This window comes from Cervus canadensis, chromosome 10 (assembly GCF_019320065.1).
Source record: "Cervus canadensis isolate Bull #8, Minnesota chromosome 10, ASM1932006v1, whole genome shotgun sequence".
Lineage (NCBI taxonomy): Eukaryota > Metazoa > Chordata > Mammalia > Artiodactyla > Cervidae > Cervus > Cervus canadensis.
The window spans coordinates 3,442,028-3,466,927 of record NC_057395.1 but is presented as its reverse complement, the minus strand read 5'-3'; the positions used below and the strand labels follow the sequence as shown (position 1 = coordinate 3,466,927).

The window sequence follows — 24,900 nt, the reverse complement described above, 5'->3', positions numbered from 1 at the left end:
TTTAAGCTCAGTTATAGTGAGCATAATTTTTATACATTTTGTTCTGAAGATTATTGGAACTGATTATTAACCCTAAAATTCAGCAGCAAATAGTTTCAGGAGTAAAACTTTCTGCCTAAGTTAGACTTAACAGAACGTATACCTTATAATTGCTTTAGGCCAGTTTATTTAGGTGACAGCATATTAAAAAGCAGAGACATTACTTTGTCAGCAAAGGTCCATCTAGTCAAGGCTATGGTTTTTCCAGTGGTCATGTGTGGATGTGAGAGTTGGACTATATAAAGAAAGCTGAGCACCAAAGAATTGATGCTTTTGAGCTGTGGTGTTGGAGAAGACTCTTGAGAGTCCTTTGGACTGCACGGAGATCCAACCAGTCCATCCTAAAGGAGATCAGTCCTGAGTGTTCATTGGAAGGACTGATGCTGAAGCTGAAACTCCAATACTTTGACCACCTCATGTGAAGAGTTGACTCATTGGAAAAGACCCTGATGTTGGGAAAGATTGAGGGCAGGAGGAGAAGGGGACAACAGAGGATGAGATGGTTGGATGGCATCACTGACTCAATGGACATGAGTTTGGATAAACTCCAGGAGTTGGTGATGGACAGGGAGCCTGGCATGCTGCAAGTTCATGGGGTCGCAGAGAGTCAGACACAACTGAGCGACTGAACTGAACTGGTTTAGGTGACAATTTTTCCACTTTATATCACTTTAATTTTTTTGTATACTTTTAATTGAAGTGTAGCTCATTTACAGTGTGTTAGATTGTACAATTTTTGATAGCATTTTTAATCTCTTTTTGAAGAAGAATTTATGATAATTTGAATGAACACACCCAGTCTCCCTTAATTCAGTAACATTTTTTGTCTTTGCTTTTCCACCACCAGTGAGACCAAAAGAAATGGAATTTCTGTACCTAAACTCTTATTTTGGATCCTGACGAGCAGTAAAATCTTCAGCACTACAACTTTGGTGCTTAATTTTCCGTGGGTGCTATGTTTTTCTCTTTTGTTTCTGACATTAAAGGCTTGTTTTCTGTGACGTATAACGTTGTAATCTTCCAGTGTTTTAAGGGAAGCTTACGAATGAGGATTGTGCTGTAGTAAATAGCTAGGCTGTCTTCCACTTTAAAGTATTCGTGATTTTGTGTACTGCCACCCATAAAACTTTAATAATGATGTCTTCTCTTATAAAAATAATCAAATTGTGGTCTCAGCCAGTGGATTTAGGCAATACCTAAGTTGTCCAGGGTCAGTTCACAACTGTTCTCCCAGTTGACTGATTCTATGATTTCTCTTTCCTTCCTTCCTGCCGCATTGACTGGCCCGCTCTAGAGAACTCACAGCATTTGACTAGTGTAACTGCAGCACATTAGAGACAAAAGGAGTTCTTAAAAACAACCAGAGAGCAAAGGCAGATTTTGTAGAGAGAAACAGCTGTGGAACTGCCAGCAGATTTCGCTACAGGAAGCTTGTTTCATCAGTTCTTCCTCTAAGGGCCTGAGTCCTGGAGGGTGGAGATGAAACTAGAACAGACGCCTGCATTGTTTCTCCTTTCTACGGGACACTGATCAGTCTGGACCCAGGCTGCTTTCGGTTCTAACTTGCGGAATTCTGTAACAGTTGCCCAAATTCCAAAGTGATCACAAGTGATTTCATGTTTTTTTGTAATTCAGACAAATTTTCCAGGTGTTATTTAAATGTATTGGTTAACACAGTAGAAGTGTTAGGTATATGACATGTTTCTTGCTTTTGCTCACAAATTTATAACATGTTACTATAATTTTACATTATATGCTGAATTGGGGTTTGAGAATTTATACTAGTTCTTACCATGACTTTTAAATTATGTTCATAGAAACAAAAGCTAAAGTAGATTGAACAATTCAATGTTTTTTCTTTGTAAATTGCTTTCCTTGATTAGTGACTTGCTGTTATTTCTGGGGTGCTGCCCTTTTTTTTGGCAAATATGAAACTTATCTTTGGAAATGAGAGAATCAGGGTTTTTTTTCCCTGTATTATAGATGCAAGTTTTTGGATCATCTGTGTTCTTGGTTTAGTTAATTAAGGGAATAATACAGATATTTTTATATTTGATATGATTGAAGACATTTTATTGTTTATGTTAGGATACTCATGCTAGTATTGTTTCTTCTGTATTTCTGTTTGTATTGTTTCTTTAGGATTCTCAGTGTAGTAAGCAGCCTTGCTTGATTTAAGGATTTGTTTCTTTTCCTTTTTTTGTTGGGACCTGTAATTTTTGGACTGATAATTTGTGTAAGGATTGTAAACATTCAAGTGTTGCTAATACTCCATCTTCATGCATTTTTACTTTTTAAACCTACTTCTTCCAGAATATAAAAGGAATTTAAATATTCATATGCAATATTTTTTGCAGTTTTTCATATGAGCTCCTGAAAATGTTATTGTTGACCTTCACATTCGGTCTTAAATTACCAAATGGTGATTGTAATGGTAATGGTAATTTAAATGGCTGAACACTTTCCTCTCCTTTCAGAAATTGTACTTGGCCATCTGGGTAGTCATCTTAACAAGAAAAAGCCTTGTACAGTAATCTCACGCAAACATATGTTTTCATGTCTACCTTCTGAAACTAGTCAAGGTTTTTTAAATAATGTTAAATGTTAAACCAACCACCACTTAAAAAATAATGTTACAGGATTGTAGGATGCAAACTTGTATTGAAATGTTAACTTATTTTAAAGTAACAAATGAGGATTAACCAAAGGTTGAAATCAGTATTTGTAGGAAAATAGAAGCATTAAAAAATTTAGATAATGAAGACTTGTGTTTTGGAAGTGTTCCCTTTGGTTTTCTTGTAGAATTTTAAAAACAGTTATATTATAGAACCCTAATCTGTATGTGTGTGTGTTAGTAACTCAGTTGTGTCCGACTCTTTGCGACCCTGTGGACTGCGGCCTACCAGGCTCCTCTGTCCATGGAATCCAGGCAAGAATACTGGAGTGGGTTGCCATTCCCTTCTCCAGGGGATCTTCCCAACCCAGGGATCGAACCTGGGTTTCCCACATTGCAGGCAGATTCTTTACCTTCTGAGCCACTTTATAGAACCTTAATCCTACCTGTTCTTTATAAAGTAATGTATTAAGTACTATCCTCTGTTATTAGATTTATAAAAACCATCAACATGGTTAAAATCACATTTCAAAAATTAAAATGGTAGGACTTCTCTGGTGGTACAGTGGTGAAGACTCTGCACCCCCAATGCAGGGGACCCAGGTTTGATCCCTGATCAGGGAACTAGATCCCACATGCCACAGCTAAGAGGTTAGATGCTACAACTAAAGATTCTGCTTGCTTCAAGTGAAAAATCCCACATGCTGCAATTCTAAGACCTGACACAACCAAATAATAAAAATTTTTAGAACAATTAAAATGGTAGTAAGGGCTTCCCAGTTGGCTCGGTTGTAAAGAATCCACCTGCCAATGCAGGAGATGCAGGTTCAGTCCCTAGCTTGGGAAGATGCTGTGGAGAAGGAAATGACAACTCAGCTGCAGTATTCTTGCCTGGGAAATCCGGTGGATAGAGGAACCTGGCCAGCTACAGCTCATGAGGTCACAAAGAGTCAGACATGACTTAGCAACTAAATTGCTAAACATCCCTTCCCCCAGGCTCTCTGCACCACTGCCACTGTGATATTCCTAAAGCCTGAGTGTTTTGAAATTCTTGGTCTACTTGTTAGGTTCTCCTCACCAGACCAGCCTCCTAAAGGACAAGGGACTCACCTCATTTTAATGTTTCCAGTACCTTACCAGCCCCTGGCATAGGTGGGCATTTAATAAAGAATATAAAATACTGTCAATGAAACGGAGGATTTTTAGAGGAAGAAGCAATGTATTTAATGGAGGAATGTTTTTTACATGGGATGTGGGAAAAGGATTAGATGAATGTTGTGTGGCTTTAGGTGGCAGAGTTAATATCAGCAGAGAACTAGGTTCTGGTTCTAGTTAATGTTGCAGAGAGCACAATGAGAAATAAAACGCGGGGCCGTCACATCCTCATTTGGAGTCAGGAGTCAGACAGTTTGCTTTATAGTCCTGGCTGGGTCACTCACTGTGCTCTCTTCTGGGTTATAGCTTTTTCCTTTTCTTTTTTTTAACAGAAAAACAGAGATGATAGTAGCTCATATGGTGGTTTTGAGGACAAATGAAATAACAATTCAGGGTGCTTAGGCTAACGCCTGACATTGAATGGTGCTTTATAAATGTTTATTGAATTTGAATTAATCTCCTAATTTATGTTATTCATAAAACCTTACTGTCCCTTTAAATATAAATAATATGTTTGCATAAAGTGACACCATAAAATAAAGATTTAATTGCCTTTCTTTCCCCTCAAAGATTTATTCATTGTACTGATGATTCTCCAGATCCATGTATGGAATATGAGGTAAGAATCTTTTCTTTAAAATCTTGATAAAATTGATATGAATTATAGGGTAACTTATGGCCCAGCAGTAATAAGATTTGACTTTATCATCTTTTGAGTTGTATGTTGTGTCAGAATTCCCAAAATGATAAATAAGTGATAAAGATGCATTTTGTTATGAAGAGTGTTAACAGTTCTGTTAGACTAATAGATCATAGCTCTGTTCTCTACATCTCATGTCAAGAATATTTTATGATGCCTTCTTTAAATTAAAAAAAAAAGCACTTGATAATGGCAATTGTTAAGACACAGTCTCCACATAAAATTGTTTATCAGACTAGTAAATATCCTCTTTTTACATTGTTGTGTTACATTTTTTCCTTTGTCTGCAGCTTGTTCTTCGAAAATGGTGTGAATTAATTCCTGGGGCCGAGTTCCGATGTTTTGTCAAGGAAAATAAGCTTATTGGTAAGGTTTTCTTTCTTTCTTTCTTTTTTTAAACCTTTAATTGTTAAAAGACAAGCTTTTGATGGAAATAGATTGCTTAGTAATTAAGACAAGGGTAACAGTCACTTTTTATCTCAAATGCTGCCTCTAGCCAGTGGGCACTGACTCTCTGGAATGCTGTGTTGACAAGGGTCCTAGGGCCAGATTCTGTTTCCACAGAAAACAGTCTCGATGAATCATGTCTGTCTGGATTCCAGCAGTGAAAGGAGTGGCCTGTACTGATCCCACTTAGGATACGTGTACCTGCTCTCTCTCTGGGGCTTTCCTAAGTGCTACTCACAGTACATGGCTGATTTTAATCATCGTAAAAAGCCCAGTTTTTGAACTTTTACTTATAATATCGAAGCGGTGTTTATTATCCTAGCAAGAGAAAACATGCAAACAGAGAAGGGCATTACTGTAAAAGCCACCCATTTTCTTTCCTCTCAGACATCGTTTTGTCTGCTGTGATCTATTCACGTTAAATATTGAAGCTAATTTGCCCTTATTTTGTCTAAGCACATTTTCCATGAGGTAAAATTGACTTTCAGCCAAGAAGAGTGTGATTTGAACAGAATCAGATCCACACTATTTATTTATTGAATGAGATGTCAACGTTTAACTTGCCTGCTGTACCCTGGGTGTGTTTGGATTTAATGTATCGTTATGTATCCCTGAAGGAAACACCGAAATCCAAAGTATAGCTAAAGAAGAGGTACTTAGCTCGAGGTGTTTCTTTCAGAGTAGAGAACTTTCTTCTAGGCCTAGGACAGATTGAAGGAGTTCTTAGAATACTCCCTCTAGTGTTTTTTGAATAATGTCAGCAAGTCACTCTGAAGAAAGGAATGTTTACTTTTCCATGGTTTAAAACATGGAGCTTATGAAGGAAGGATAGCATATATGAACAAGGAAAATGCATGTTCTAGATGCTTCTCTGAAATGCAGTATGAAAATGGAAGACGTGTGGTAAGGGGTATTTAACATTTTCCCAAAGAAAGTGAAAAGACGACCAGTTTTTAGAGAGGCCATTGGAAAAATCAAAGAAGCAGCAGATGACTATGTGGGTAGGTTTAAAATTGCTTCTTTCATTTTTTACATAGCAAACATTTTCATAACTTTGAATTCTTCCCATTGTACTAAATAAAAATAACTGCCGTTTCTGAAGTAAGCATGGCACTATGGCATTTTAGGGCTCACCTGGCCTTATGAACCTTTACAACTGATAAGCTTTATATAAAATACTGACTAATGTGTGATTCCATTCATCTGATCTACGTTAATGGTTCCCTAAAAAAGAGCTTTAAAATCACATTTTGGTGTTTTTGAAAAGAATATTGTGTAATAACAAAATTTAAAATATTTTCTCATCAGGTATTTCTCAGAGGGACTACACACAATATTATGATCATATTTCTAAACAAAAAGAAGAGATTTGCAGATGCATACAAGATTTTTTCAGGAAACACATACAGTATAAATTCTTAGATGAAGATTGTGAGTATCTTTTTATTGACCTAGTGAGATGAAATGCATAATGTTACTGGACCTCATTTCATGGTAGTGTATATTTTAAAACTGGATTCGAAGCACGATGTTTTTAAGCATTTTACTATATTATGGTAGTGCGATGGGTTTGCATGTTAATTTTACCTTATTTAACCAGAATCCCTTTTTAAGACTGAGACAATTTCTCTGTCCTGTCATTTTCTACACATTTCAAAGGGTCTGTCTACAGAGAACCAAACGCTTCTGTTATTAGGACTAAATTAGCTAGTTGACTGATCTACTTTTCTAGAATTTATTTGAGTGATCAGATAGCACCAGTTGCAAAGTAATCACTTGTGTTTTAAAGAACTGAAAGTATATTGGAGTGTTCATGCGTTGTCAGATTATATCTGCCATGGTTGATGTTTTTCTACCTGCCAAGCTTGGTCCCTGTGGCAGATTTGACTTTAAAAAGGAGGACTTGTGTCCTGAGCATGCTTAGATTTTGTGCTTTCCTAGTGCAGGTTTTACCCATTTTATTCTCCATCAGATAGTAAGTGGTCTCCTTTCACTGTGACAGATCACCTGTCTCTAATGATGAATTGGTTGAGACGATGTTGGTGTTTGGTTTGAATTTTTATTCATTTATGTTTTTGAATTTTTAAATATAAGGGATTATGGCTGAAGACAGAGAAAAGGAAAGCAAAATTACATTAAGTAAAACATTGCAGGATGCCTTTTTATGTTTGAAGTTTTGAGATGTAGAAGAAGCATGAAGTCCTCAAAGCCAAATATATCCTGCTGTTTGAGTAACTTATAATAAAATGCATTTTAATTGTCAAAAGGAGGCTTTGATCATGCAAATAGTAGTTCATTACTAACTCTGAGTTTTTTATCCTTTGCAGTTGTATTCGATATATACAGAGACAGTAGGGTAAGTAAACTTGATATTTGACATACTCTAAATACAAAAGGTCCGTCTGGTCAAGGCTATGGTTTTTCCAGTGGTCATGTATGGATGTGAGAGTTGGACTATAAAGAAAGCTGAGTGCCGAAAAATTGATGCTTTTGAATTGTGGTGTTGGAGAAGACTCTTGAGAGTCCCTTGGACTGCAAGGAGATCCAACCAGTCCATCCTGAAGGAGATCAGTCCTGAAACTGATCTGAAACTCCAATACTTCGGCCACCTCATGCGAAGAGTTGACCTACTGGAAAAGACCCTGATGCTGGGAGGGATTGAAGGCAGGAGGAGAGGGGGACGACAGAGGATGAGATGGCTGGATGGCATCACCGACTCGATGGGCATGAGTTTGAGTAAACTCCGGGAGTTGGTGATGGACAGGGAGGCCTGGCGTGCTGCAATTCATGGGGTTGCAAAGAGTCAGACACGACTGAGCGGCTGAACTGAACTGAACTGAAATACATAGGCATTCTCTATGTCAAGGGCTCACTGCTCAAAAAATGTTTTCCCAAGGCAACTAAGGTGATTGAAATTCACAGTGGTCAAGACTGTCCCCTTGAAATATCCTTAACACTAGGAGACATGATATCTCCCATCATTACATGACAAGTTCAGGAGTTATTAACAGATGGCTAAGGCCACCCTGTGTCCCCCCTCCTTTCCTCTTTCGTCGGGAGTCTGGGCCTGCTTAAAAAACAGTTCAGTTTTCACTCTTCAATGTGGCCAGGAACGTGTCATTGGCTATTTAGATAATTATTTTTGGTTACCTGAAAGACGCTTAGCATGATTTGAGTCTGGTGGCTCAGACAGTTAAGAATCTGCCTGCAATGCAGGAGACCTTGGTTCAGTCCCTGGGTTGGGGTGATCCCCTGGAGAAGGGAATGGCAACCCACTCTGGTATTCTTACCTGGAGAATCCCATGGACAGAGAGGCCTGGTGGGCTGTAATCCGTAGGGTCACAAGGAGTCAGACACAACTGAGCAACTAACACTTTCACTTTCTTTCATGAAGATGAGGAATTGAGTAGTTTGTATTTATTTTGTGATCTTAAAGTGATGGAAACTTCTGTAATAAACAACAAGAACCTGACCTAGTGAAATCTCTGCAGCAGGATTTACTATCAAGACATGCAATCATTTCAGAGAAATTTGTGTCACTAGGTGTCCTGTGACAGTGCTTTAGCAACTTAGCTCTTAAGAGGACAGCAGGTATGTTTTCTAAATATGTGACCCATATATTTCCTCAGCATCGCTCAAATTTTTCTCCTTCCCTCTCCACACTCGTATCACCTCATTGTAGTGGTGCTTGTGATACCTTTCAATTATTTCTTAGACAAAAGGATGGGGCCCATATGTTCATGACCCAAGGTAACTGCTAACCATTCACTCACCTCTTTCAAGCCAAAGGTATCACTTACTCTGTTTTCACCTGTCTGTCTTGAAGGTTGATGGCATCTGTTAAGAATTAGAAAGAGGAGCTACTAAAAAAGAGAAAGAAAGAGGACCTATAAATTAATATGTGGTACAGAAGAGGGATGCTACTTGGCAGAGTTGGAAGCAAACCTTAAAGAAAGGATGGGGAGCTGGCAGGGTGGAGCGGACAGGAACCTGAGCTGCTGGGCCCCCAGGGCTCAAGGCCAATCTCAGCTTCTAACAGTCACATGCCAGCCACGTCCAGTCACTCACAGACTGCGGTTTATTGAGAACCTGTCGGGTGTTAGATGCTGTGCTTCTAACTAGCAGCTTCCATCCGGGTGATCTCGAGACCATCATGGAGCTTACCTTTGAGACTAAAGCGTTCCAGGATTGGCCTGGATCCAATCAGTAAGGGAGGAAACTGAGCCCATTGTCCTGAATGTGCAGCTCAGAAGAGCTTGACTCTTATTTAATTCATTGTCTCCCTTAGTCCATGCAACCCTGTCGGGTATGTGCTGTTTGTTCCCATCTTACAGATGTTCAGTCTGAAGCCGTTATGTTCTAACGCAGCTCTCCTTAATGGCATTTGAACATTCAGGATCTGCCAGGGTGCCTCACATGTCCAGGTCTGCTGTGGTTCAGAAGGGCCAGCAGGTCAGTGCAGGTGTGTGACTTAGTGAGACAGTTATATGAATGTCTTAAGTGATGTGGGACATGGATATAAGTGATTGCGGCTGTGATCTGACAGCACCAAAAGCAGTTGCGTGCCTTTAAAGTGGGAACCAGGCCAGTGTAAACATCCTGACAGTTTCTGAGAAGAGATGCCGGCCGTGATGTGAAACTCATTTGCTTTCAATCAATGGCACTTGAGTCACCATCTCAGACACTGTTGGGAATGCAGGATTTATGGCTATTCTTGGGAGAAAACTAACTTTTTATGGTGACCTCTGATCTGAAGTACAAGTGGAGTGTGTCTGGGCTTGGTGACCCTGCATGTCTGTGTCAGAGCAGTTGCTGGGCAGGAGGACTCAGTGCCGAGAGAGTCTAACCACTCTCCGTGTCAGAGCCATGACCCTGCCCCCATGCAGGAGGTCTGGGACGAGGCCTTGGAACGTGTATGAAGAAGCTCCACAAGTGAGGACAATTCATAACTAGAGTTTAGAGTAACTGCTTTAGATATTTGAAAAGTGATTCGGGTCCCCTTATGTATTCCTTTTGGTCATGGTTATTTTCTTGTTATTAATTTTGTTGCTTTTTGGGATAAATATGATCTAGAGACTTTGATATTGTTCAGAATGAATCTGCAGCCTAGTCACTTTTCTGGTTCTGTTTTATGTATGATTGAGAAAGAAAGTACAATATTTAACATGCAAAGTATTCTGTAGACGTTTGTTAGACTAAGCTTGTTAATGCTATTGCTGTGAAAACATACATGGAAGGTCTGATTCTAACCCTTCCGCCTCTGCAGTCTAGGTTGTTAATTTCTTATGTATCCTTCCAGTATTACTTGATGCAAAAACCAGCAGCATACTTATTTTTCCCCATCTTTCTTTACACAAGAGTTCAGTTGAGTTTAGTCGCTCAGTCGTGTCCGACTCTTCATGACCCCATGGACTGCAGCACACCAGGTTTCTCTGTCCATCACCAACACCCAGAGCCTGCTCAAACTCATGTCCATTGAGTCAGTGATGCCATCCAGCCATCTCATCCTCTATCGTCCCCTTCTCCTCCTGCCTTCAATCCTTCCCAACATCAGGGTCTTTTCCAATGAGTCAGTTCTTGGATCAGGTGGCCAAAGTGTTGGAGCTTCAGTTTCAGCATCAGTCCCTCCAGTGAATATTCAGGACTGATTTCCTTTAGGATGGACTGCTTGGATCTCCTTGCAGTCCAAGAAACTCTCAAGAGTCTTCTCCAACACCACAGTTCAAAAGCATCAATTCTTCAACGCTCAGCTTTCTTTATAGTCCAACTCTCACATCCATACATGACTACTAGAAAAACCACAGCTTTGACTAGATAGACCTTTGTTGGCAAAGTAATGTCTGCTTTTTAATACGCTTTCTAGGTTGGTCATAGCTTTTCTTCCAAGGAGCATGTGTCTTTTAATTTCAGGGCTGCAGTCACCATCTGCAGTGATTTTGGAGCCCAAGAAAATAAAGTCTGTCACTGCTTCCATTGTTTCCCCCTCTATTTGCCATGAAGTGATGGGACCGGATGCCATGATCTTCATTTTTTGAATGTTGAGTTTTAAGCCAGCTTTTTCACTTTTCCTCTTTCACTTTCATCAAGAGGCTCTTTAGTTCTTCTTTGCTTTCTGCCGTAAGGGTGGTGTCATCTGCACATCTGAGGTTATTGATAGTTCTCCCAGCAATCTTGATTCCGGCTTGTGTTTCATCCAGCCCAATGTTTCTTATGATGTACTCTGCATATAAGTTAAATAACCAGGGTGACAATATACAGCCTTGACATACTCCTTTTCCTCTTTGGAACCAGTCTGTTGTTCCATGTCCAGTTCTAACTGTTGCTTCTTGACATGCATACATATTTCTTAAGAGGCAGGTCAGGTGGTCTGTCTGGTATTCCCATCTCTTGAAGAATTTTCCAGTTTGTTGTGATCCATGCAGTCAAAGGCTTTGGCATAGTCAATAAAGCAGAAGTAGATGTTTTTCTGGAATTCTCTTGCTTTTTCAGTGATCCAACGGATGTTGGCAATTTGATCTCTGGTTCCTCTGCCTTTTCTAAATCCAGCTTGAACATCTGGAAGTTCACAGTTCACATACTGTTGAAGCCTGACTTGGAGAATTTTGAGCATTACTTTGCTAGCATGTGAGATGAGTGCAGTTGTGCAGTAGTTTGAACATTCTTTGGCATTGCCTTTCTTTGGGATTGGAATGAAAAGTGACCTTTTCCAGTCCTGTGGCCACTGCTGAGTTTTCCAAATTTGCTGGCATATTGAGTGGAGCACTTTCACAGCATCATCTTTTAGGGTTTGAAATAGCTTAACTGGAATTCCATCACCTCCACTAGCTTTGTTTACTAACACAAGGGTTAGCATATGATAATGCACTTGCTCCTTGCTTTTTATACTTTTTATTATTTATTATTATTGCTTTTTATACTTTTTAAAAGCAGTGTATCTTAGAGGACTTTCTGGTTTCTTAAAGGACACAGTATTTGATTATGTGGATGTGCTGTATGGTTTGGTGAATCACTTCCTGTGGATGAATGCTTAGCTTGTTTCTAGTCTTTTACGCACTGTGCTGTGGTGAATGTGTACCGGTGTACACGTGTGTATACTTGTCCTGGTCTGGACAGAGCTCTTTCAGGGAGCAGACTCTCTGTTACTGACCTTTATGCCCCCATGCGTAGCACTGTGTGGTGCAGAGTTTTGTTTAGGTGGATGTTGGGGGAGTGGGGGTAGGTCCATTGGTAGGTATTAGGAAGGTCGGCGTGACCACTCCTACTTGATAGGTTGCCTAAAAACAGAGTTTCTCAGGATGTCTTGTTCCTGAGGTGTGACATAAAAAACGTGTTATGGGTGTAAAAACCTCATCTTGATGGTTTTATGCCTGATTCCAGCTGGTCTGTTTTTCTTTAAACTAGAGGATGGCTTCCAAACTACAGAACACATTCTGCCAGCTGTCAGTCCTAACAGCGGTGATTTTTTTTTTTTTTTAACAGTGTGGCATACTTCTAGTTTATAGAGCTAAATATTCTGATACTAACAGATGCAATAGTTTTTTTCCTTTTTTCTTTTGATAATGAGATGATTTTACTGGTTATAAAAATTCAAGTTAAAAGGGTTCAAAGTTTAGAAAATACTCATTTTGTTAAAATAACATACAGCTTATTAGAGACATCTCGAGTAATCACCGAAAGAAGCAAAGCTGCTGTCATACCAAGGAATGGGTTGACAGCGGACATGATTTCACACAGTCAGAGAAGCGAGGAGGAACAGGCACCAAGTTGAAGTGAGAATATAACTCAAGTGGCAAGAAGGAATTGTAGGCAGGATTGCTGCTGGGGATTGTGTGAACCAGGAAACATGGCCAAATGGTGCATGGTAGAAACTTCCCATAGTGGATCTTTGCCACTTTGAACTTTCTAGTTTGCAGCCAGTCCTAATAAAATGCTTTGTCTTTCTTAAACTTTTCCTTGAAAACAGATGAGAAACAATGCTAGATTAGTAATGCTGGCTCAGCAGTCTAGCTCCTTAGGCATTTGTCATTCTACACACTCATGTCCACCCAAGACATGATTGCTACATATTTACAGAAAAAAAACTACCAACAGAAGGGTGCAATTATGTTGAGTGTCTCAGTGAGAAAAGTCAAGAGGAGCAAAAATAAAAGTTGCAAGGAAACATTTATCTAGTAAATGTCACATACATCCCCATGATCAAATGTGTTGGTGTTAATTTCCTGGCAGGATTTCACAGGCTCCCCAGCTCCTTTATGTCAGCACTTTGCCACTTGCAAACTTCGTCTGGCTGGGCCAGAGGTGTTCCTTCCCTGAGGCCGAAATCTGTCACACTGGCCATCACTGCTCTCAGAAGAGGAGAAGATGGCAGTTTCTTAGAAAGGTTGATTTGTTTTTATTTTGCATCTCCCTTCCATGTGCCATCAAGCTCTATCATGCAGAGAAAACAGTTATTATTGGCTTGGCCAAAAAGCTCATTCAGGTTTGTCTATAAGAGGGTATGGAAAACCCAAACTTTCTGGCCAATCCAGTACATTGCAATGAAAGACAGCCGAGCATTTTCTTACGTCTTTGCTCAGTCATGTTCGATTCTTCTGCGACCCTTTGGACTATGTAGCTTGCCAGGCTCCTCTGTCCATGGGATTCTCCAGGCAAGAATTCTGGAATGTGTTGCCATGCCTTCCTCCGGGGATCTTCCCCACCCAGGGATTGAACCTGAGTCTCCACTGCAGTGCAGTGTTGCCTGCGTTGCAGGCAGATTCTTTACCTGCTGAGCCATTGGGGAAGCCCTTTCTTACATCTTTAGTAAGCTTTAAAAAATTCAAACCTTTGCAGCAGCCTCTCAGAGGTGGGGGCTGGTGCTGAGAACTGCTGGCCGCCTCCTGAAAGATCATTAAAGAACCCGTGAGAGCATTCCAGTGATGCTGCTTTGGTGGGACCACTTTGTGAGATTTCCCTTCTGCCTGCTTGGGTTTTATTACTTACTACATTATTCCATACAATTTTAAGTAAACAGACTTTGAGAAAATATACTGGCAGTGTTAAACATGATGGCAACATTGATGAGGATGTTCAAGGATCTTACATAAGGTTGTAAGAGGCACCACTGCTACTATTGCCCCCCAGAATTTGTATATTTCATATAAAAAGTAAAAATAGATCATTGGCATTTAACTAGCATTATTCTTTGTAATCCATGAACCACGATAGACACCTGAATAATTTCAGAATCTTCAGAGCAAAACAGAGCATTTTCTTCCACTGCTCACTTCAGTTTTTGATGTAAAATTGATTGAAAGCAGAAGTCGGCATGCATGTGTTTGTCGGGCTTTCTTTTCCGTCTCCTCTCTGCGTTCTTGGGTGGACTTCCTGGGGCTCTGTGCCCACTGCACTTAGACAGGCAGCCCTTCACAGATGGGGCCTGGAGGAACTATCTTTTGAAATCAGTGATACGATTTTTGAGATGAAATAAGATGATTTTGGGTAAAAACGAGATGATCTTTATTATAAGCCAGCTTACAGACTTGATTTTATCCTTAATGGGCTTTCTTTCTATTCTGCAGGGGAAGGTGTGGCTGATTGATTTTAATCCATTTGGTGAAGTCACAGATTCACTGCTGTTTACTTGGGATGAACTCTTATCTGGAACAAACCTAAAGGGTGACTTCAGTGAAGGAGAAGCTCTGGAGCAGGTAAGAAGATCAGAAAGGTCCCCAGGAAACCTTTTGGTCCCCTGAGGAATTGCCTGCTGGGTCTCCAGGCACCTGACACAGATTAGCTTGTAGATCCTTGCCCGCAGTGGTGATCAAGAAGAGTGTGTGTGCTCTGTGATTTATTCACTTCATCATTCACTATGGATGGAGGTTTGTGACATGGTAGAGGAGGCAGTGATCAAAACAATCCCCAAGAAAAAGAAATGCAAAAAGGCAAAATGGTTGTCTGAGGAGGCCTTACAAGTAGTTGAGAAAAGAAGAGAAGCTAAAGGCAAAGGAGAAAAGGAAAGATATATCCATTTGAGTGCAGAGCTCCAAAGAGTAACAAGGAGAGATAAGAAAGCCTTCCTCGGTGATCAAGGCAAAGAAATAGAGGGAAACAATAGAATGGGAAAGACTAGGTATCTCTTCAAGAAAACTAAAGATACCAAGGGAACATTTCATGCAACGATGGACACAATAAAGGACAGAAATGGTATGGACCTAACAGAAGCAGAAGATATTAAGAAGAGGTGGCAAGAATACACAGAACTATACAAAAAAAATCTTCATGACCCAGATAACCACAATGGTGTGATCACTCACCCAGAGTCAGACATCCTAGAGTACGAAGTCAAGTGGGCCTTAGGAAGCATCACTGCAAACAAAGTTAGTGGAGGTGATGGAATTCCAGTTAAGCTATTTAAAATGCTAAAAGATGATGCTGTGAAAGTGCTGCACTCAGTATGCCAGCAAGTTTGGAAAACTCAGCAGTGGCCACAGGACTGGAAAAGGTCAGTTTTCATTCCAATCCCAAAGAAAGGCAATACCAAAGAATGCTCAAACTACCGCACAGTTGCACTTATCTCACACACTAGCAAAGCAATGCTCAAAATTCTCCAAGCCAGGCTTCAACAGTTATGTGAACTATGACCTTCCAGATGTTCAGGCTAAATTTAGAAAAGGCAAAGGAACCAGAGATCAAATTGTCAACATCTGTTGGATCATCGGAAAAGCAGGAGAATTCCAGAAAAACATCTACTTCTGCTTTATTGATTACGCCAAAGCATTTGACTGTGTGGATCACAACAAACTGGAAAATTCTTCAAGAGATGGGAACACCAGACCACCTTGCCTGCCTCTTGAGAAATCTGTATGCAGGTCAAGAAGTGACAGTTAGAACTGGACATGGAACAACAGACTGGTTCCAAATAGGAAAAGGAGTACGTCAAGGCTGTATGTTGTCACCCTGCTTATTTAACTTATATGCAGGGTACATCATGAGAAGTGCTAGGCTGGATGAATTGCAAGCTGGAATCAAGATTGCCAGGAGAAATATCAATAACCTTAGATATGCAGATGATACCACCCTTATGGCAGAAAGCAAAGAAGAACTAAAGAGCCTCTTGATGGAATGAAAGAGGAGCGTGAAAAAGTTGACTTAAAACTGAACATTCAAAAAATGAAGATCATGGCATCCGATCCCATCAGTTCATGGCAAATAGATGGGGAAACAATGGAAACAATGACAGACTTTATTTTCTTGGGCTCCAAAATCACTGCAGATGGTGACTGCAGCCCTGAAATTAAAAGACACTTGCTCCCTGGAAGAAAAGCTATGACCAACCTAGAAAGCGTATTAAAAAGCAGAGACATTACTTGGCTGACAAAGGTCTATCTAGTCAAAACTGTGGTTTTTCTAGTAGTCATGTATGGAGAGTTGGACTGTAAAGAAAGCTGAGCACCAAAGAATTGATGCTTTTGAACTGTGGTGTTGGAGAAGACTCTTGAAAGTCCCTTGGACTGCAAGGAGATCCAAGCAGTCCATCCTAAAGGAAATCAGTCCTGAATATTCATTTGAAGGACTGATGCTGAAGCTGAAACTCCAATACTTTGGCCACCTGATGCGAAGAACTGACTCCTTGGAAAAGACCCTGATGTTGGGAAAGATTGAAGGCAGGAGGAGAAGGGGATGACAGAGGATGAGATGGCTGGATGGCATCACTGACTCGATGGACATGAGTTTGAGCAGACTCTGGGTGTTGATGATGGTCAGAGAAACCTGGCATGCTGCAGTCCATGGGGTCACAAAGAGTCGGACACGGCTGAGTGACTGACTGACTGACACTTCATCTAAGGAAGTGATAGTCCGATAGGATCTTTTCTAGTTACTTTTCTTTTTCTTGGCCCCTGTGTCCTGCCCACCTGAAGAGAGTCCTGACTGTGGGTTAGATCACACATCTGTTTATTCTGGTCCAGCCCTGGGCTGCTGCACATGGACAGAGGGATGCTCCCCAGCTGTGCGGACAGGGGTTTGTTCAATCAGGACCCCTGGTTTCCCCAGGGCCTTGACTGCAGGCTCTGTTGTCCTACCAGTGTCCCCTTGCACTGGCCACAGTGGCCGTCCCATGCCCTCCATGCTCCTGGGAGCTTCTGTCCATCACTCCTGTCCTCCTCAGCAGGTACCTTCACAGCTCCCCTCGTGGGAGGAGAGAATCATCGGTGAGAATTTGCTCCCTTTAACTGTAATCAAACCTAAACACTCACTGCATCCTTCCTCCAAGTCCTGTCTCTGCCCTGTGTCTCCCCAGATTCCCAGGGCTGCTATTTGCCTTCTTTCCTTTCTCCAATCTCTTTCTTTCTCTGAAAGTAGTTCACCGTGTTTTGATGCCTTCAGTCTTAGTAGCAAGGCCTCCCTCACGTCGGTCTGCACCCAGCTGCTCTCTCCTTTCTCATGTTCATGGCCACTCCTTCTTTAGACAACTGTGTATTGCTCTTTTCAGCCTATAAAAGTGATACGTGCTCACTTCTAAAGGAAATTCTAATATCACCCATGATCCTACCTCCTTGAGAACCTCTTATATTTTGGTGCGTAACCTGCTTGCACACATAAACATGAGGCTTTTTAAAGTAAATGAGAGTGCACTGCGTCTGTAGTCCTTGTCTGCTGGTTCTTCATTTCATACCCTCATGGGTGTTTTCTGTCTTCTTCAAAATAGTTTTATTTTTATGTGATCATTTAAAAACACAGAATTAGAAAGAAGTAACACCTGAAATCCTGCCACCTAGAAATGGCCACCCTTAGCACCATTAAGGTTTCCTGGGCATTTTTTGTGTATATTCAAATGCACAGACTCCAATTATTTCAGAAGTGGAGTCCCACCCATCCCTCTTCTTCTGTAAGGTTACAGTGTGAGGTGCAACTAAGGTTTGTTGAATTAATGAATGAAGGGATCGTATCCCTGCTGGCATCTTTGAGTTGTGGGCTGTTAAATCTGAGTGTCAGGGAAGAAGAATGCAAATTATTTGGCACAAGGTTATTTTTAAACAAGAGGAACAAAGTTATTGGATAGAAACAGTTGTATAAGATTCACTGTATGAGCCAAATTCATTCATTCATCCATCCACCCTTCCTTCCTTCTTAATGTAAGCATTCTTGTGCTGGAGGTTAGGGATGACAGAAGAGCAACAGGAACTGGCTCCTGCCTTTCTCAGCACCCCTTCCTGCTGAAAGGTTGTTGCTGAACGATAAGACGCGGGATTCTTGGCCTCCGGAGGAGACGAATTCAATCCGGGGCCAGAGACGAGGCTGGATCGCTCAGAGCTTTTGTGTAATAAAGTTTTATTAAAGTATAAAGGAGATAGGGAAAGCTTCTGACATAGGCATCAGAAGGGGGCAAAAGAGTACCCCCCTCCTAGTCTTTAGCTGTATGTTATATAGTCACTCACAGTCTGTTAATGAAATGAAAGGAATGTCATAAAATTTAGAATGGCATCAGATAATTCATCCCAGGCCATAAAACGATTGACTTGAATCTTTTAGAAGGGCAGAATACCAACAAATAGTTCCGTTTACATAGATTAGGAGAACAATACCTGAGGAAGTAAGTTAGGCCGTTTAGCGGAACCAACTTGAAGATTGAGTCTGGGGTTCATTAACATAGCTTAAGACCACATTTCCATACGAAAAAGGCATGTATTGGTTAACTCAAAGTTTGAGAGTGGTTAGCTTTAGGTGAGACCAGGTGTCATGGCAACACAGAATGTTAAGAGAAACCTCCTTTTAAATTTGTATAGAGAATGAAAAACAGATCGCTGGTTTGTTTCTTCTTGCCATTTAAGAGAGATAAAAATGTCTGGCACTTACAGCCTCTTTCCTCCATTTGGAGACCCCTGGCCTTCCTGCCTGTTACCCTCTCACTGCCTGTCCTCCAATGCACAGAGACCTGCCTTCCTTCCATTCCTCAAAGCTGCAGATCCCTGCCTGGCCTTCAGGTCTTTGCACTGGTTGTTTCCACTGCGTCCAAAGCTGAGCTCGCTCCCAGACCTCACGAGGCTGCTTTCATCATACTTTTCAGTTCTCAGTCCAGATGGCCCCTCCTTAAGCAAGGTCCTACCCACCCAACCTACCCCCAAGAGGAATCTCCATGGATCTCCTTTTATCATAGCACCTTGCTGTCCTGTTTTTACAACTTTTTACTTTGTGGAATGATCTTGTTTATTTATTTGCTTGCTTGGTGGCTGCTTACCCTCTTGTTTTCCAGTTTTCCTCCCTTCCCCAGGACAACGTCCAGCAGACAGTAGGGGTTTTGTGTGTGTGTGTGTGTGTTCATCGCTTAGTCATGTCCATCTCTTTGTGACCCCATCGACTATGGCCCACCAGACTCCTCTGTCCATGGAATTCTCCAGGCAAGAATACCGGGGTGGGTTGCCATTCTCTTCTCCAGGGGATCTTCCCAACCTAGGGATCAAGCCTGAGTCTCCTGCATGCATGCGGATTCTTTACTGTCTGAACCATGGCTGGGCTGTCTGTCATAACGTATGGCCATACCTTATGGTATGGGCTTTCTAGGGCTTCACTGTCCTGTTCCAGCCAGGTTCCTGGCATGTCTCCACCCACTGGACACCATCCATCCCTCACCTCAGCATCTGCCACCCATGAAGCCCAAACCCATGACTCTGACTCTGAAACCCTTTTTGGCACCAGGCGATATGTGAACATTCCATGCAAGACTCGAAGCACGTGCAATAAAGAATGTGAAGACTTGTTAAATATGACCCTTGAATTTACAGTTTTACATTGGTGCTGAGAGTAAATCTGTGAATGAGTACATGAAGTGATGTGAGAGAAGTGCAACAGTGTTAGTGGTTTGGGGCTCTCCTTTGCCCTCACTGTTAGCTTTATTCTCTTAAGGCAGTAATTTCCAGCAGTGTACCCATGGAAAGTGACAGAGTTTATAAAGCATGCTGGCCTGTGTGGGACTGCCTGAGGCAGCCTCAAGCCTAGAGAGACCCCCCACCCTCAGCCCTTCACAGCTACAGCAGCTGTGCAGCCACCGCTCCGGGACCACCTAGCCCCGCCCCCCAGGGTCTCTTGTCTTCTGATACCTTAGATGTGTATTTTCTTGTGAACATGTGGAAGTTTTTTTAAAAAAAAAAACAACCTTGGTGCTTTCTTTCACTTAGGAATCTGATTTTCTTTTCTCCCTAGTACAGAACAGGAGTTGAAAATTCTACACCAGGATCTTTTTCAGTTTGAAGAATTGACTTTTAAAAGAAAACTTTCTCACCAACTTCTGCTCCTCCTTTTTCTTCTTTCATGAAGGACGCTCCGGCATTCCGTTGTACCAACAGTGAGGTCACAGTCCAGCCGAGTCCCTACCTGAGCTACCGGCTGCCCAAGGACTTTGTGGACCTGTCGACGGGCGAAGATGCTCACAAACTCATCGATTTTCTTAAACTGGTAACATTTATATGTACTTAGTATGCTGGCCATCTCCACTTTCAAATTGATTCTTTAATATTTCATTTTAGTCATATTCCACATAGATTTCTGTATGATGATTGGGAATTAAAGGGGCAGAATTACTGAGTTAGGTCATTTCATAATGATATACATCAAGTACACTGAAAAAATAATTTATTGATAAAAATGATAGAAAATACTTATATATGTGTATGCTTTTGAGTACATGCTCCTGGGGCTTCCCAGGTGGCGCTAGTGATAAAGAACCCGCCTGCCAATGCAGGAGCCGCAAGAGACGCCAGTTTGATCCCTGGGTGGAAGAGGTCTCTTGCAGACTCCATATTCTTGCCTGCAGAATCCTGTGGACAGAGGAGCCTGGCGGGCTACAGTCCATAGGGTGGCAAAGAGTCGGACACAGTTGAAGTGACCTAGCACAGCACACAGCACAATATATGCTTTTGAGTAATTTTCATAACACTTGTAATCTTGAGGAAAGTATATATAATTGGCCCTCAAACAGCCAGGGAAAAATCCACGTATAATTTATAGTGAGCACTTCACATTCATGGTTCTTTATCCATGGATTTTACCAGCAGTGGGTCCTCAGTACCGGAGTATTTACTGCTGAAAAAAATCAGCATGAAAATGGCCTGTGCAGTTCAGACCCTTGTTGTTTAAGGGTCAACTGGCCTGAGAGCGAATCAGATCTCTGCTGTAGGTACTCTGGGGGGAATGTGAGTATTTATGTTTCTATGTAGGAGTATTTGCGCATAAAGAAGAAAAAGGAGAAAATATTCAAATGTCTTGAGGATAATGTGCCCAGGAGCCAAAATGATAAACTACTTTAATGAACTACTTAAGGCATATTTTTCCATTGATAATTTTCAACCACATCTTTTGCCAGCGGCCTCTAGGAAATTATACTTGCTGACAGAAAAAGCAATCTTGGCTGAACAAATTAGAATGTGCTGTTGTAATGTATCTTGGTTTCCTGTGACAGAAAAGGAGTCAGCAAGAGGATGACTGATCAGCATGCAAGAGTTCCAGGCCAAGTCACAGAGGAAACCACAGCTGCTTCTGAAGAAGGCCAGGAAGAGTCCACAAGCTCCTATTAACCCGGTCGGGGGGTGGGGGGCGTGGACATCAGTAGCTTTTTATATTCATGTATAAAGCTGAGGTAAATGGAGGGACTTTGCTACTTGTAAAAATAACACAATAAATAGATCTTAAACAGGAAGCTATCCTGTTCTGATGATAAAATACTTTCTATAAAATACCTTGTTCTTTGGCTCAGTCTATTTAGAGGTATCTCTGTTTCTTGTGGCTATTTTTTTAACATCTGTCACTGTATCTGGGCAAGTTTATCGTTGTTATCCAGCTCCTTCTTAATCATTACTGTTCCACTGAAAAAAAATAGAACCCTATGTAATGTAACACAGCCGTGTACAACCCTTAGTACATGGCCATTGCTGCAGGAGATAAAGAGCCCCACCCTGTTACCAGGCAGCAGGTTCTATAAGACCATTTATGGTCGGTCAGCCATTGGTTGGTGCCACAATGACCCCTCCCCCAAGAGAGCAACTGTCAGTGAGCAACCCTTAGTGGTCCTGCTCAGCCATTGGTCCACGCTACAGTAGGCCCCTCCCCCAACTGAGCAACTGTCAGTGAAAACCGTTAGTGGTCCTGCTCAGCCATTGGTCCATGCTTCAGTGGGCCCCTCCCCCAACCGAGCAACTGTCAGTGAGCGACTGTTAGGGGTCCAGCTCAGCTAACGATTGGCAGCGTGGTGATCATCAGGTGGAGAGTAAGGTAATAGGTGAATCCTGGCCTTCTTCCTTGGATCGCTCCAGCTCACCTGGCCTCCAGCCAGCAGGTGAGCTGATGGCCCAGGAAACAGGCCGGGCCGTGTCCTGCAGGTTCCAGAGCCCTCACCAAGGCTGCTCACTGGCTGGGCCCAGGCCTTGAGGCAGCAGCAGCTATCACCCCCATCTCTGCCTCTGCGACCTCACGGAAGCAGCCATCTGTACGGGTAACTGTCTGAGGAACCTACGGTCCTTCCTTCCCCTGCTATAGAGTGGTCTGAGGACTGGTTGGGCCCTGGGCGGCTGGCTCCTTCAGGAATGACGGTTGGACAGGCCCTGAGGGAGCCACCAGATGAGATCTCGTTTCAGCCAGGACTGGATCTCGGAGGGTGACAGTTGTGCCTGGGGACCATGTCCTTTCTTGTCAGAACCGAGAATAACATTTTTTGGTGGAGGTTTACAGGAGCATTGTTCCCTGACTATGACTGTGGTCCAGTGGCTGAGACTTTGAGCTCCCAATGCAGGAGTCCGGAGTTTGATCCCTGGTCAGGGAACTAGATCCCATAGGCCACAGTCTGGTACTTTAATTAATTAAAATTAATTGACCTGGCACAGTCAATTAATTTTTTAAAAAGAGGATCTGCCGCCAAGACATTGGCAACAACTCACCCGCCCCTCTCCTCTTCCCTAGAAAAGGCTTTGCTGAGAGTTCTTGGGGAGTTTGGAGTTTTGGGGGTCTTGAGCCTCCCGTCTCCTTGCGGAGCCCTTCAGTAAACCTTTCTGTGCTCCAAACTGAAGTTTTGGTACTGTTTGGCCTCTGCGGCAGGCACACAGGCTGGTGTTTCAGTAACACATCGCTATAGAAAATGTTTTTCCTGCTTTGAGGATTTTCATGTAGTTTTTCTATCAGTTAAGCTTTGGTTTGGGTACAGTTAAAATGCAGACTTCTCAAACTGTCAGCCATGAAAATTTTAGTACAGTATAGCCACCTTAATATATATTAGTAAAACTATCACAGATTTATTTATAATTCGTCCTTTTATACAATTACTGGAATTTTTGGGGAGGTATTTTAGATTCACTTTTTTAGAATGCCATTTTTGTAATGATTCTTCAGTGTCTGGACTGATGATGATTTATTAGTGATATCTGATTTACTCAGCACTTACTAAATTCTCTTTATGTGTTATTTTGTGTCATGGAGCAATTTAAGGAAACATGTTCCACTTCCGCGGTAACTGTCTAATATATCAAAGAATATTTTATTAGTTGGAGGTGTATTTCTCAGCATCCGAGAGCGTGTGAGTGGTCCCATAGAAAGACACAGAGAGAAATGGGGCAAAACCACAGGTAACACAGGTTACCTGTCTTACCTGTCATGATGGAAGATACATTTCTTGTTAGGTTATCCCAAACTCTAGCTTGCTATGTGGTTTCTCTGTTAAAATCATTTGATGTTAGTGTTTTAAGTACAAAGATCAAGTCTGTCAAATGCCATTTCTGAGGCCAACTTGAGGTATAAGTGCTTCAAAAATATTTTTGTTTTTTTAACTGCTCATCGGCATCTGTTAACTCACAATTGAGGAATTTATCCCTGTGAGTTGATTTCAGCTGAGCTCTGAAGCTGGCTTTGCCAAGATGGCACCTGACCAGTCAAAAAAAGGAAATGTATTTGATACCAATTGAAAAAGTTCAAACTATATATAAGAAAAAAGACAAGCAAAATTTAGCAAATAGTTTATAAAAGGTGCAATTCTCAGTGTAAAACTCATTAAATTTTTAATTTTCCTGAGGATATGATTGAAGATATAATTTTCTGTGTAAAAGTGTGATTTGTGGGTGCTTCCCTGGCAGTCCAGTGGTTAAGATTCCGTGCTGCCAGTGCAGGGGGCTTGGGTTCAATCCCTGGTCAGGGAACTAAGATCACACATGCCACTCTGGTGGCCAAAAAATTGAAAAATAAAATTTTTAAAAATGTGATTTGGTACATAGTTTCCGTGGTGTATTTAATTTTAGTTGACTATCCTGATGTTAATATTACATATAGGATAACATTCAGGAAATATTGTAAATTCAGATGTCATTGATACCTGTCTAAATGTTAGTTTCAAATTATCTTTTTATTCTATTGGCATTATCTGTTCTTTCTTTGAGGTACCTCAGGTTTGTACTTGAATTTAGAGAATAAATACCCGTGTGATTCCTTAGTCTGGTACTGAAATCCTGCCTTTGGAAGAAAAGATGTTACAGCTGTTGATTCTGGCAGGTTGGAATAAACATGTTTACCTTGTCCTACAGGCAGTGGCATGTAGCACAGGCCTCCTAAATAGCGGACTTTGCCAAGAGATCTGTTTAAGGCAGTGTCATTGTGATTTGCATTTTTTGAGTTCATAAATCCTTCTGTCTACTCAGCCCTTTCTCTTTTTGGCAGTTGAGGATCATGTTTGTTAAAAAGCAAACAAAGCTTGTATATGTGACTGAATTTTCCAGCTTAAGTTTGTTTTCTTACCTGTAAATTGGGAGGATAATAATCATAAACTCCATTAATTGAACTGACCCATGTAAAGATTTTAATGTAGCGTGTTGTGTGCTTAGGGGGTTCGTAAGAACAGTAGCTGTTATTACCATTCTGCTTTGCAGACCTCTGTAGATTAAAGGCAAGTTCTTAACAGAACCAAGAAAATTCTGAGTGGGAAGGGTTACTTCAG

General features: G+C 41.4%; 1 protein-coding gene across 1 annotated transcript in view; it reads left to right on the top strand.

Annotated features, from left to right (window-relative positions):
• CDC123 (cell division cycle 123) overlaps nucleotides 1–21,664 on the top strand; it is a 43,182-nt gene extending 21,518 nt beyond the window's left edge. Inside the window, exons 7-13 of the mRNA XM_043480665.1 lie at nucleotides 4,379–4,427; nucleotides 4,799–4,874; nucleotides 6,264–6,386; nucleotides 7,283–7,311; nucleotides 14,516–14,644; nucleotides 20,250–20,387; nucleotides 21,391–21,664. Of these exons, the coding sequence (XP_043336600.1) occupies nucleotides 4,379–4,427; nucleotides 4,799–4,874; nucleotides 6,264–6,386; nucleotides 7,283–7,311; nucleotides 14,516–14,644; nucleotides 20,250–20,387; nucleotides 21,391–21,417 (571 nt within the window). The 3' untranslated portion in view covers nucleotides 21,418–21,664. The remainder of the gene's footprint in view (nucleotides 1–4,378; nucleotides 4,428–4,798; nucleotides 4,875–6,263; nucleotides 6,387–7,282; nucleotides 7,312–14,515; nucleotides 14,645–20,249; nucleotides 20,388–21,390) is intronic.
• The last annotated feature ends 3,236 nt before the right edge of the window (nucleotides 21,665–24,900 follow it).